The sequence below is a fragment of the Callorhinus ursinus genome, unplaced genomic scaffold (assembly GCF_003265705.2).
Source record: "Callorhinus ursinus isolate GAN/ISIS: 27379988/994484 unplaced genomic scaffold, GSC_fseal_2.0 scaffold51, whole genome shotgun sequence".
NCBI classification, from domain to species: domain Eukaryota; kingdom Metazoa; phylum Chordata; class Mammalia; order Carnivora; family Otariidae; genus Callorhinus; species Callorhinus ursinus.
Window position 1 is genome coordinate 4,053,865 of NW_027397113.1, and position 12,705 is coordinate 4,066,569.

The window sequence follows — 12,705 nt, forward strand, 5'->3', positions numbered from 1 at the left end:
GGAAATGGGACAGGCGGCGGGACAATAGGCAAGGGGGGCGGTCAGCCCAGACAAAGGGCAGCAGGAAAAACACCATCACTTGCTACGGAGCCAGCTCGCTGGCATTTGGGAGAATGTGTCATTGCATTTACTCAGGGGGAGGGGGAGGGGAGGGAAGGTTAGAGATGAGGAGTCAGAGGTAGGGCGAGCGCAGGGACCCCGCACCCCAGGTCGACGCCGTCGGAGAAGAAAAGGAGCGGGCGGCTCCCTCCCCTAGCTCGGGGAGTCTGCAGACGGACTGATGCCCTCCCCGCCCCCTCCCCTAGGAGGCCCAGGGTGGTACCGCCGCAGCCTCGCCTCACCTCACCCCCCCTCGGTGTTGTGGGAGGGATAGGAGCCCCAGAAGCCCTCCCTTCCCTCCTCCCCCCTCCTCCCCCCAGCCCGGGGAGGGCCGCTACAATTTGTGGTTACAGCTTTACACGTCAGAAAAAAAAAAAAAAAAAAAAAAAAAATTTTGAAAAATGCCCCCCCCCAAAAAAAAAAAAAAAATCCGAAACCGAGCGAAAAAAACCTGCGAGTGGGCCTGGCGGATGGGATTATTAAAGCTTCGCCGGAGCCGCGGCTCGCCCTCCCACTCCGCCAGCCTCCGGGAGAGGAGCCGCGCCCGGCCGGCCCGGCCCCCAGCCCCATGGACCTCCGAGCAGGTAGGAGCCTGGCGTCCGAGGCCCCGGCCCCCGCCCCCGCCCGGGAGCCGCGAGATCCGGTTCCCGTGCCTCCTCCGGGAGCCCCGAGCCGGGGCCGGGCTGGGGAGCCGGGAGCTACCCCGGCCAGCAGGGCTCGGGCCGGGGGAGGCACGGCTGGGCGCCCTCGAGAGGGGCCGGGCGGGGACGCGGCATTCCTGAAGTCCGCCCGGCGGAGCCAGGAGGTGGCCGGGAGCGCGGCGGGGAGCCCGCGCGACCCGCTGAACCAGGGGAGCCGGCAACCTGGAGCCCCTGCGAGACGGGGTCCCGGGGATCCCAGCGGAAAGAGCCCCGCGCGAAAGTCGGGGAGAGCGAGTCCGAGGCGGGGAGCGGGACTGCGGGAGGGAGACACGGCGCGCGGGGAGGAGGGGGCCGGGGAGGAAGAGGGGAGAAGGGCGGGGAGCCCGAGGCCGGGCCGGCGGGAGGCGAGGGGAGGCCGACACCTCGGGCCCGCCGCGCTCCCTCCCCGGCCCGCCGGGAGGGGAGGGCGGGAAGGAGGGCGGGCGAGAGGAGAGGAGGGCGGAGGGCAGAGCCGAGCCTGGCTGGGCCGGGCCGGGCCGGGCCGGGCTGCGGGACTCGCGGCTTCCTCGCTGCGCGCTGCGCGGCTGGAGCCCACCATGCTGCCCGCGGCCGGGGAGCCGGCGGCAGGTAGGGGCCGGGCGGCGGGGCGGGCGGCGGCGGCGGCGGCGGCGGCAGCGAGTCCCCGGTCCGGCCCGCCGTGGCCTGGGAGTGATTAGTGCGGGGGACGGGCACAGCCCGGCCGGACCGGGCAGGAGAAAGTCCGTCACCGGCGGCAGCGGCCGCTCGGCCCCGGCGGCCCGCGGGAGGGCGGGCAGGGCAGGGAGTTGACGCGCGGGAAAGGGCAGCGGCCCGGCAGAGCCCGGCGCCCCGGACCCCGCCCCCGCCCCCGCCGCCGGGAAGGGAGCGACCGGGCGGGAGCGGGCCGGGGGCGGGGCCGGGGGCGCCGAGGCCACACAAGGGGAAGGCGCCGCCGCCGCGGGGAGGGGGCCGAGAGCGAGAGGTCACCGCCGAGGGGGAGGGCCAGCGAGCGGCCGCCTCCGCGAAGTTCTCGGGCCGAGCCCCTCGAGGGAAAGCCCAGGTCCCCCGGGCCTCCCCAGAGTCCCCTCATCTCTGCCTTCCCCAGCTTCCTTCCCAGTGACTCCACACTGCGCTCCAGAAGCCCCCACCCGCACAGACCCCCAGTCCCAGGGGACCCCGTCCCAGTTTCCCCCAGCGCCCGGCCTGGCCCTCCCGGCTGGGGTAGGAGGGAGCTGCCAGGAGGGGAGGGGAAGGTGGAAGTCCCCAGCCTTGGAAACAGAGGCTGAGCGCGAGGGCAGTGGACACACACCTCTGTCAGGAACTCTCTGACCCTGACCCTGAGGGGCTGACACCTCCCGGCTTTCACAACCCCCACAGAACCCCCGTTTCCGGCTCTGAGCACACACTGCCCCTCCCTCGGGACACCGGGACACATTCCTCGGAGAGACCAGACAGCAACCCCCGCCTCCCCCTGCAGTTTGGACCTGCCACCCTCACTGCCCTGGAGCCACACACTCAACCAGGGGAGAAAACGGGCACCAGGCAGATGGCAGCAAGTGTCACCTAGCAGCCCTCCCGTCCCCAGTCTCTCCTCCAGACTGGTGTAATGGCTCCCTCTCCCCTCCACAGAGCCCCGCACTCCTCCCCGTTCACACTTGTGCACACCACCTGGCCACACCAGCTACTCTATTAGTGACACTTCACATTCCTCCCCACAATCCAATCCCACCTGCCTATTCACACCGGGGCTCCTGCCCGCCCCCTCCCAGCGCCCTCCCAGCCCCTCCCACACCTCTGAATAACAACACCCTTTCAAGCTCACCCGCACCCTTGCCCAGACTATTTCCTTCTCTTGGTCCCCATGCCTGGCTCTTAGCTGGCTGCTTAGGTCCCCCAGCTTCATCCTGCACCCCTTGGGAACACCTGGGGCCCTCTTGCAGCACAGTCCAGAACCTCTCACTCCAACAGCTCAACTCCTGTATCCATACTGACTTCACAAGGCAGGGTGGCCGGCCCACCTGTCTGCTTCTTTCCCTGGGCCTCTCAGGCCTCAGTTTCTTCTTCTGTCATTTAGGCTGGAAGAGAAGGGCAGGAAGGGGGCTGCTGAAGGTGACAGCAGAGATGGAGCCGACACGGTTCCGCTGAGAGGGACTTCAGTGTGCATAGCGCGGCCCTCGCGCAAGCCCCACCACCTGATGGGTTGGTGGCAAAGCTAGGGCTCCTGACTTCTGGGCCTATGTGTACTCACTCACACTAAGCACTTCTCAGTGACCTGGGGCAGAGGGAACCAAGGAGAAGACGGAAGGGAGAAGAGACAGAGGGGAGGGCAGCCAGCCCAGAGGACAAGGAAAGATGGGCTGTTTCTGTGGGCCTGTCCCTGAGGAGGCAGGTCAGGAGGAGCCCCCGAGGGCCATTTCCTACAGTTCAGTGCCTGGATCTCCCACTGCAGTGGACACATCACCCCCTAAACCACTTCCTTTCCCCAACTCCCCGCAACAGATCCCTCCAAGGTCACTGGGGAAGCTGGTCCGGGGCTGGCCTGAGGGCGGAGCCTTTCCGGCTGGCTCCCACATTTTCCAGCACCTCTGGAGCCCTGTGATGCCTCCCTGGCTCCTACATTTTTGGCTGATAGCCCTCACGCACCCATCCCAGGTGCCGAGTCTCCTGGCTGATTTGTCCTGCCCACCCTGGCTGCCCTGGCCCATCTGCCCCACTGAGCCCCCCACCCTCACTGAATGAGGTCAGCCTGGAGGATACAGGCCAGGGATCAAGGGGCGGCTGCTAAAGACATGAGAACACGGCTATGCCTGCCTGTGCGGCCCTGTCAGGGTGGCCATGCGCTTGCATGGGCTGAGTGTGTGTGTGTGTGTGTGTGTGTTCACGAGGGGGGCCTAGGTTCCCAGGGCCCAGGGATCTGGATGGAATTAGGGGCCGACCGGGCGGGGGCCAGGATGGGGGGTGGGGGGCTCCAGCAGGAAACGTGAGCTGCACTCATTAGCTCCTCACGTGCTCAGCCGGATTTATAAACACAAGGGAAGAGGGGATGTAAACAATCAGTGGGCAGCAGCCAGAGGCAGAGCTGGGGTGGGGGCTGGGCTAGGGGCCAGGACTGGGGGAGGGGGCCCAGGACACAGCCCCCAGTGGCCCCGTCCACCTGCACACCGTGAGCCTGGCCAGAAGGATGGAAGAGGGCTCCAGGATGCCCACCTAGTTCTCCCTCCCAGGGATGCAGGCAAGCTGCAGGCTGCACCAAGTTCCACTGCTTACAACTCAACCACAGGTGTTCTTTGCCCCAGATGGCTATCAGTTTGCTTCCTAAGATATGGGGACATCTTGCCCAGAGTGGAAGCTGTTGTAATCGAGAGGAGAGCCCTGTCCCCCTTTCTCCTCTCCCAGCCTCTTCTCCCTCTAGATACCTGAGACTCCTTCCTTCTTTCTGGCTCTCTCTATGGGTCGGTCAGTACGATCCTTCTGCTCTTCCCCTGCCCCCACCCCCCAGCCTGCAGTGACACAGTTACCTCAGAACTGAAATATTCCTGGAAACACCAGCCTCGTCTGGTTAATTTCATGAGCCGTTTTTCTGCCCAGATGACTTAGCTCTTGTTTATCCAAAGACTTCTCCCCCTGTTGTCCCTGTGTGGGGAGCCAGTTCTCCCCAGGGGTGTCCCACAGGGCCCAGAAGGGGAGGGGAAAACAAGGCCCAGAGTTGGGGTCCTGACCCTGTGCCCCTCCCCCAGCCCCCTCCGTGCCACTGGCCCAGTCTCAGAACTCCGGCCAGAAGGGCTGCCCAAAGCAGGGTGGGGGAAAGAGGTGAGCCCAGCTCCCAGGGTTTCAGCTGGGACCCTCAGCATTGCTGCTAACTCCAGGCTGGAAGGGCCACTGCGCACCTCAGCATGTCTCCAACCTCCACAACTAACCCCATATTGTACCCTTCGGATCTTGGAAGTGACTCTGCCAGATATCTGGGCTGAGGGTAGCCCCAGGCTTCGTGCAGAGGAGAAGGGCCTGGAATTGGAATTCCCTTGGGATGTGAGAAACAGTGAATAGAAAGGAACGCAGAGTCAGCAGGAGCTAGGCATGGGAAGGCAGAATGAGGAAAGGAGCACCAGGAGGGAAGCCACGGGCTGCCGATGGGGACAAGGACAAGGGGGCCAGTCACCTGCCTGATCCCACTCTCTGTCTACATACGCACCCACCCACCCACCCATGCTCTCAAACGAAGAGCCCCTTATCCCCAGGGGCAGGGTCTCTGAGACTGGTGCTCTCCCCCACCCTGCCCACTCCCATGCTCCATCAATAAAGTTGCCAACCAAGCATCTGAAAGGGTCAAGACTGATGGGCTGGGCCACTGCAGAAGTCCCTACCTGACCCCTACACCCTTGTAAGAGGCATTCTCTACAGTTGGAGTCTTAAACCCTCTCTAAAACCCTGACCCAGCATTACGACTAACTCCAAACTTCCCCTAACTCTAAGTACAGTCAAATTGTCAAACGCATATCCAACTCGTTTCTATCACATATGTCATTATGAAACTTTGACAGTGGAAAAGAGAAAGTAGAAGAAACGACTCATGATCTCACACCTACCCAAGCTTAAGACCCAAACCAGCCCTCTCTTCATGACACGCCGTGTGCTACCCCAGCTGACATCTAAATCAACATATTCACAGACCTTGGCCCCAGTGAACCCTGTGCCTGCCCAAACCTAACCACATCTCCCAGCTGGACTCAAACCTCAACCACACTCAATCAGCCAAATCCTAATAAACTAACCTGAAATTTTAAAAGTAACCCAGTCCTTAAACCTAACCTAGCCCAATGCCAATTATAGCCTTACCCCAACCTAACCTTAATTGCCTTTACCCAGCCCCAATGCCCACTGAATCCTGGTCTCGTTCTCTTCACCGTGGACCTCACCTAAAAGCTGGGAAAATCATGTCTCCCAACTGCCTGCGTCTGTCCTCACGGAACTGAGCCCTGGGCTCTGGTATCTCAAGATGTCCAAACTCTCCAGCACCGTTGGCTGACAAACCAAACGCATCAGATACATCATATTCCCTCTCCTCCTCCCTTTCACTTCCCCCACCCTCCCTCTTCACTGCAGGCTGATCAAAGGACCTCATTCAAGGGGTGCCTGGTGGCTCAGTTGGTTAAGCATCTGACCCTTGATTTTGGCTCAGGTCTCGATCTCTCGGGGTCCTGGGATGGAGCCCCCAGTCACGCTCCACGCTCAGCGGGGGAGTCTGCTTCCCCTCTTCCTCTGCACCTCCCCTGCTCGCGCACGCTTGCGCACGCGCTCGCGCTCTCTCTCTCTCTCTCTCTCTCTCTCTGAAATAAATGAATACATCTTAAAAAACAAACAACAAACTCACTCAGGTCAAACTTTTCCCCATGCAACCTCCTAGATAAGAACGGGGCCGACCTCCACCCTGCGTCAGTCCACGCGCAGGAATCCTACGCTAGAACGTACCCACCACTGATTACAGGAGCCAGCCCTGTGTCCTTCAGCCTGACGCTGGTGATCTAACCCTCCCCCTTGCCTCCTATGGCTCAGCTTGGACTTGTCTCGGGGCAGCCTCTCTCGGGCCCTTCCCAGGGCTGACTGCTCTCAGCCGGCAGCGGGGACACGTGCTGTTTCCCACCCCTTGGCTCCAGTGGGACTGGGAGGCTGGGAGAGGAGGCTGAACCCAGGCATACTGATTCACAGACCCTAGGCCTGGCCCCGTCCCTCCACGTACGCACACATATGTGTCGGCATACGGATGGTGACTCTCAGCTGACACACTAATATACTCTCCAATATGTGCTCATAGATACACACACAGAGGCCAAGTCCCGGTCCTCAAACACATACATGTCTCCATACACACACACCCCGGCCAGGAACACTCCCTTCCTCCACCCGCCCTGCCTCCCATCCGGCAGCCCCCACTCACCACCCCCCCAGCCCAAGGTGGGGACAGGCACCTGAGGGGCTGCCAGCTGAGTCCTCCACTGGGCCTGGGCCCGCCCTCATGCCTCTTGCCCATCCTGTCCACAGGGGACTCGTGGGGGATGCTAGCTTGCCTGTGTACTGTCCTCTGGCACCTCCCTGCAGTGCCAGCCCTCAATCGCACAGGGGACCCAGGGCCTGGCCCCTCCATCCAGAAAACCTACGACCTCACCCGCTACCTGGAGCACCAACTCCGCAGCTTGGCTGGGACCTACGTGAGTACCCGGGGCGGCTGAAAGGTCTGGGAGTTGGGCAACGAATGAGAAGTTGGTGGAAGAGAGACAGAATGGTGGAGGGGTTCCAGTGAGCACTGGTGACCAGGGGGGCCCTTTGGTTCCAAACAGTCCCCATGTCTGGCCTATCTCTTGCCCTTCCCTCTGAGGTGCCCCCTCCTTCCCATCCCTGGCCCCAGGACTAGGCATGTGGGCAGGCCTCGCACCCGCCTTGGCCCATTGCCCCACTGGCTGCCGGCCCAGCCGCCCGCCTCCCCCTGGGGGCCGGGGAAGTCTCTTCTGTTTACACCGTGTTGTGGTGTCTCTTGCACGGGCGGGGCTGGGTGGGGATGGAGGGGCCCCACCTCCCATGCCTGTGTTCCAGCTCGCCTCTGCCCCAGACCTGGGGCCCTGCTGCTCTGGACCCATGGGCCTCCCCTCTGTCCGCCTCTCCCATCCTAGCTGGGCCTCCTAGGGGGGACTTGGGGGAAGGGGGCTGCAGGGAAGCCAGGCCAGTAGTGGCAGGAGGTTCAGGGGTGTGGATGGAAGTTGTGCCATAAGGATTTGGGGGCAGTCCAGAGGTGTTCTGAGAGCCCAGGAGAGAAGGAAAGAGGGTCAGAGTTGCCGAGGACTATGGGGAACCGGCCCCCTCTTCCCGTGTTCCTCTTCCACATCCCAGACCCTACTCTGGAGCCAGGGAAAGAAAGGGGAGGAGGGTGGCGGGGGAGCTGGCTCCAGCCCCAGGATACACCGAGGAAATTAGTTTGTCTCTGTGCTTGTCAGCGTGTGAACCTCCCCCTGGGCCCTTGCCTATCCCAGGCCTCGCCCCTCTCTGCTCCCTTTCTCTCTGGCTGCAACGTCCCCCTCAGCCCTTTCCCTGGGCCCCAGGCCTCTCCCTTGAGGGTTGGCAAAGCTCTGTCCTCCCTAGACTGCCTCCTCTACCCTTCCTCCAGCCCAACTCTGGAGACTGCCTCAGTTTCTTCCTTCTGCAGCCCTGCTCCTATGAGCCCTTCCTTGGGGGACTTAGTGCTTCGGGAGCACTGTCTGTCCCCTGCCCTTCCGCCCGTGGGACCAGGCATGGAGGCATCGGGAGGCAAAGGGAGCCCTGATTCCCACGGGCCCCTCTGCCTTTCCACCCGCTTTCCCCTTCCCTGGCCAAAAACCTTTGCTTGACTCTGCTACCCCCTCTAGCTCCCGACCCTTTTTCTCCCCTGGCTTTCCCTGCCAAACTTCTCGAAGGAGTGGTCTACACCCTCTGCCTCAGCTTCCTCTCCGCCCACTCACTCCTTAACCCCCTGCAATCTGGCCTCCAGGCCACTGAAGCGGTTCTCTCTCCGAGGTCATCAGGCACCTCCTTCTTGCCAAACCCGACAGAATTTTCTAAGGCTCACTCTCCTTGGTGTCTGTTTTGCAGCCACACTGTCCAGCACTGCTGCCTTCTGAACTCTTCTGCGCTCTGCACTCTTCTGGTCCACCTTCCACCTCTGCAGCCTGGCCTCCGGGGTCCTCCCGGCCCCTCTTCCTCTCTGCCCTGCCCCGCGGCGGGCCCACTCCCAAGGCTCGCACACACAGCCAATCAGCACGTCCTCCCTGAGTATCTCCTGCGAGTTTTTCTCTTTCCACACCTCTCCGTAGGGGAGTTCGTCACCCCCACTGCCTCAGCTGTCACCTCCATGCAGATGACATCCCCGGAGAAACTTGGGGGAGGCCCTGGAACAGAGAGGGGCCTAGTGTGGAGACGGGGCCAGTGTCAGGGGACACAGGACATAGCAGCTCTGGGGGCAGGTATCTCCTGGTGACCGCTGGCTACTCGGCCCTGCTCCTTCCACATCGCCCTCTCCTTTTCACAGCTGAACTACCTGGGCCCCCCTTTCAACGAGCCTGACTTCAACCCACCTCGGCTGGGGGCAGAGACCCTGCCCAGGGCCACCGTCAACCTGGATGTGTGGCGAAGCCTCAACGACAAACTGCGGCTGACCCAGAACTATGAGGCCTACAGCCACCTGCTGTGCTACTTGCGAGGCCTCAACCGCCAGGCGGCCACGGCCGAGCTGCGCCGCAGCCTGGCCCACTTCTGCACCAGCCTCCAGGGCCTGCTGGGCAGCATCGCGGGGGTCATGGCGGCTCTGGGCTACCCGCTGCCCCAGCCTCTGCCCGGCACTGAGCCCACCTGGGCCCCTGGCCCTGCCCACAGCGACTTCCTCCAGAAGATGGACGACTTCTGGCTGCTGAAGGAGCTGCAGACCTGGCTGTGGCGCTCAGCCAAGGACTTCAACCGGCTCAAGAAGAAGATGCAGCCTCCCGCGGCTGCAGTCACCCTGCACCTGGAGGCCCGTGGCTTCTGATCTCTGACCTGCGCCACCTCCCCACTCCCCTGCTCCTTCAAACCCTGCGCCCGCTCGGGGAGGGAGAAACCTGTACGCCAACACTCGTTGAGCCAGGAGACAGAAGCCATGAGCCTCTGGCCCTCTCCGGACTTGAAAGAGGGTGTGATGCAATAAGACCTGTCCCCTCCCTGCTTCCCAAAGTTGTGCAGGTCTGGGGAAGAGGTGCAATAGGCCCTGTCCCATCGCCACAGGAAGGAATGCTCACGGGAGCCCCAAGGGGCTCAAGTTGGTGCAAAGGCTCTCACAGCTTCCTGTGTCCTGCCCAGCACTGGCCAGTGCCCCACTGCCCCTCCAATGGCACTTCCAGGAAGCGTGCCTGTAGGGCAGGGAGGGGGGCCACCGCAGCACGTGCCTTTCTGGGGTGAAGCCCTTCAGCTGGCCCGCTCTTCTTCGATGGGTGTTGCTCCCCTGTCCCCAAATAACTCAGTACATCCGATTCAGGAAACATACACAGTGGCAAGTCCGAACAGGAAAAAATGGGATTTAAGAGTGGAACAGGAAGGCTCTGCATTGGAGGTGGTACTGAAAGCATAGGGCCAGGCACAGACCGGACCCAGGGGTCACCAAGGCAGTCGGTGGCACAGGATGGCAGCCAAAAGGACCTTGCCTTGCATCTTGTCGCCGGCATCACGGCGCCTCCTCCCCACCCCGTTTCCAGGCTGGCTGTGGATTGCCCAGGCTGGGGAGGGCAACCGTAGCCACAGCCACAGGGTTCCCTGAAAGTTTACATTGCAGTAGCATTGCGGGTGCGGGGGGCAGCTCCCCCCCAGGCCCTGCCCCCCAGCCTCACCCACTCATGACTCTTAAGTTTGTTGTATTAATATTTATTTATTTGGAGATGTTATTTATTAGATGATATTTATTGCAGAATTTCTATTCTTGTATTAACAAATAAAATGCTTGCCCCAGGACTTCATCTCTTTGCTTGGCCTTGCCCCTCCTCCTGGCCCTTCCCTGCCTGGGCGCTCGGAGCCTGCCAGTCCAAGAGGTAGCTCGGAGAGGCAGAGAACTTGGGGAAGTGGCTCTGCCCGGTCCACAGGGAGGGCGTGCACGCAGCACACTCTGCTCCCCCACCCACGGCGTGTTCCTTGAGTCCTTCCACCGTCTTGTCCGCTCCCCTCCCAGCCTTTGCTCAGCCCACCTCACCTCTCAGGATTATCTTAAGGGTCTTGTAGGTCTGTCTCCCTAAGCTGTGCACCTGTCCCTCCGGTCAGCCGTGCACAGTCAGCCCTCAGCTTCACCAGTCCTCCCACCGCCGTGGCAGCCCACCGGGGCCCCCAGCAGTGACCTTCACCTCAACACCCTTCCTCTCCTGGGGAGCGTGACCGACTGTGGCCAAGTCCCAAGTCTCAGCTGTGACTCTGCCCCTTTCTTTCCAGGGTAAGTCAGCAGGTTAGGAGGAAAGAGATTAACTCAGATTGGTCTGCAAGCAAATGGGGTAGACGCTATTCAAGGGATGACCTCAGCTCCAAGCCCAGCCTCGAAGCCTCCTAGAGTGACTTTGGACAAGTTACTTAAAGCTCTCTATTCTCCCGTTTCCCCGTCTGTAAAATGGGGATGATGAAACAGCCTTCTAAGACTGTTTGAAGGATGAGAGAAACAATAAAGGTGAGGTGCCTGGCCACAGCGGCAGGGATTAGTAATCAGGCGACTTGGGACAGATCAACCTGCCGGGACACTCTAGTGAAGAGCCGCGGAGTAAGTTGGGCTGACTGGTCCCAGCTAACACAGAGGTATTTTACCAGGAGACGGTGCCCTAAGCAAAGGAAGTAACAAATGATGGTCCTGTCAAGCAATCTACAAATACTTTAAAGACCTGCCCATCGTTATGTTAACTGCACTAGGAAATCCAAGAGAAGTCTGAGACCTAACTTGGCTCCTGCCCTGGTGGAGCCTGTGACCCATCTGGGGAGAGAAGACCGGCGGGTGCGGGAGTGTAGGTGCAAGAGCTACTGGACCTGCTTATGGTCGAACCGGGTTCTGCTGACTGTCCCACAGTCACCTGGCCCAGGTTGGAGGGGACATGCCCCACAGAGGGGTCCAGGCTCTTTGGGCAGGGACATCTGCCCTGGCTCTGTCTAGATATCCTCCAGGCCTGCTTCCTGTCTAACAAGATAGGAAGGAGAGGGCATCTGGGCTGTCTCCACGCTGGGGCAAAATGACTAGCAGCCTGTCAGGTGTAAGGCACCAAGCAAGGGGCTATACAGAATACCGGGAGAAGGAAGGCATATCCCACACTCCTGTACTGAGAGCTTCTTGGGGGGCAGACTTTGAGTTTTCCCCCATTGCTTTATCCCAGGGCAGGCGCAAGCCCAAAGAAGGTATTCAATTAGCGTGTTGAACCAAACCACCTAGAAAAAGGGATCCCTTGCCCAAATGCTAAATTCCAAGGCAGAATTTGATTAGCTGTGGAAGGACCCGGATGGAATCCCCGGGAGACAGGGAAGGCAGGATGGCATCCCTCCGCTGAGGGTGCTGGTCTGTAAGCCTCGCGGGGAAGGCAATGGTGTCTGCCACCACTGCTGTCCTTCCAGTGCCCAACACAGAGCAGGTGCCGCTGCATGGCCTCTCCAGGTAGGGTTTGGACAAGGGCAGGACAAGGGTCAGTTCAGTGTGTCTGTCTCCCTTTTAAGCAGATAGCATCTCGAGGGCAGGTTCCATAATTTACTTGTCTTTGCATCCCTACAGCATTTTAGCACAATGCCTGCACCGAACTAAAGTACTTGCTAATTTAACATAAGCTGATTTAAAGAGTGTCAAGCAATACTGCGTGAGAAGTTAAGAGAAGTGAGTTTTGGGGAGGCCGTCGATCAACAGTGTCAGAGGTCCCAGAAGCACTGGGGGACGAATTCGGGGGGAAACCCACTGAGAAATCAGGAAGTCACGGTGACCTTTGCAAGAGCAGTTGGGACGCCGAACTGTGAGATTAAAGGAGGTGGTGAGAAAGAAGAAGGGGTAAGTGTATTCTCCCCGGCGTTTGGTGGCAAAAGGAATACCTAGGCAGGTAACAGGAGCACTGATGTGTGGTTGGCTGGTTTGCTGTTGTTTCAAACAGAGAGATCTAAACACGAAATTGCTGTGGGAGGGGTGGCAGCTGGAGAAGAATGTAGAGAGCCTTAGGGAATGGAATCAGGGACAAGCAGAGGAAGGGAATCAAAATCGTTGCCTCGTGGAGCCAGGTGACATCAGCACACGCATCCCTGTCATGGGCTGTGACATTCCCCAGCAAGCCACAGATGGCCAGAGGCGAGGACAGACAGAAGACAGGGTGCTTCCCAAGGCCCAAGGACTGACAAAGCAGGAATGGCAGAGAATTGAGGGTTGGTTGAGACTCCAGAGGGTTAGGAATGGTGCTTT

At 60.7% G+C, this 12,705-nt stretch overlaps 1 protein-coding gene across 1 annotated transcript; it reads left to right on the forward strand.

Annotated features, from left to right (window-relative positions):
- Positions 1-212: 212 nt before the first annotated feature.
- CLCF1 (cardiotrophin like cytokine factor 1) lies at positions 213-10,259 on the forward strand. The gene is made up of 3 exons (XM_025879172.2): positions 213-683; positions 6,798-6,964; positions 8,812-10,259. Exons 1-3 carry the CDS (start codon positions 668-670, stop codon positions 9,304-9,306), a joined length of 678 nt encoding a protein of 225 aa, XP_025734957.1. The 5' UTR covers positions 213-667; the 3' UTR covers positions 9,307-10,259.
- The last annotated feature ends 2,446 nt before the right edge of the window (positions 10,260-12,705 follow it).

What these genes read in the sequence shown, in the direction of transcription:
- CLCF1 (XM_025879172.2), top strand. An exon ending in GCAGCTTGGCTGGGACCTAC is followed by an intron (nt 6,965 to 8,811) that starts GTGAGTACCCGG and finishes TCCTTTTCACAG; the next exon opens with CTGAACTACCTGGGCCCCCC.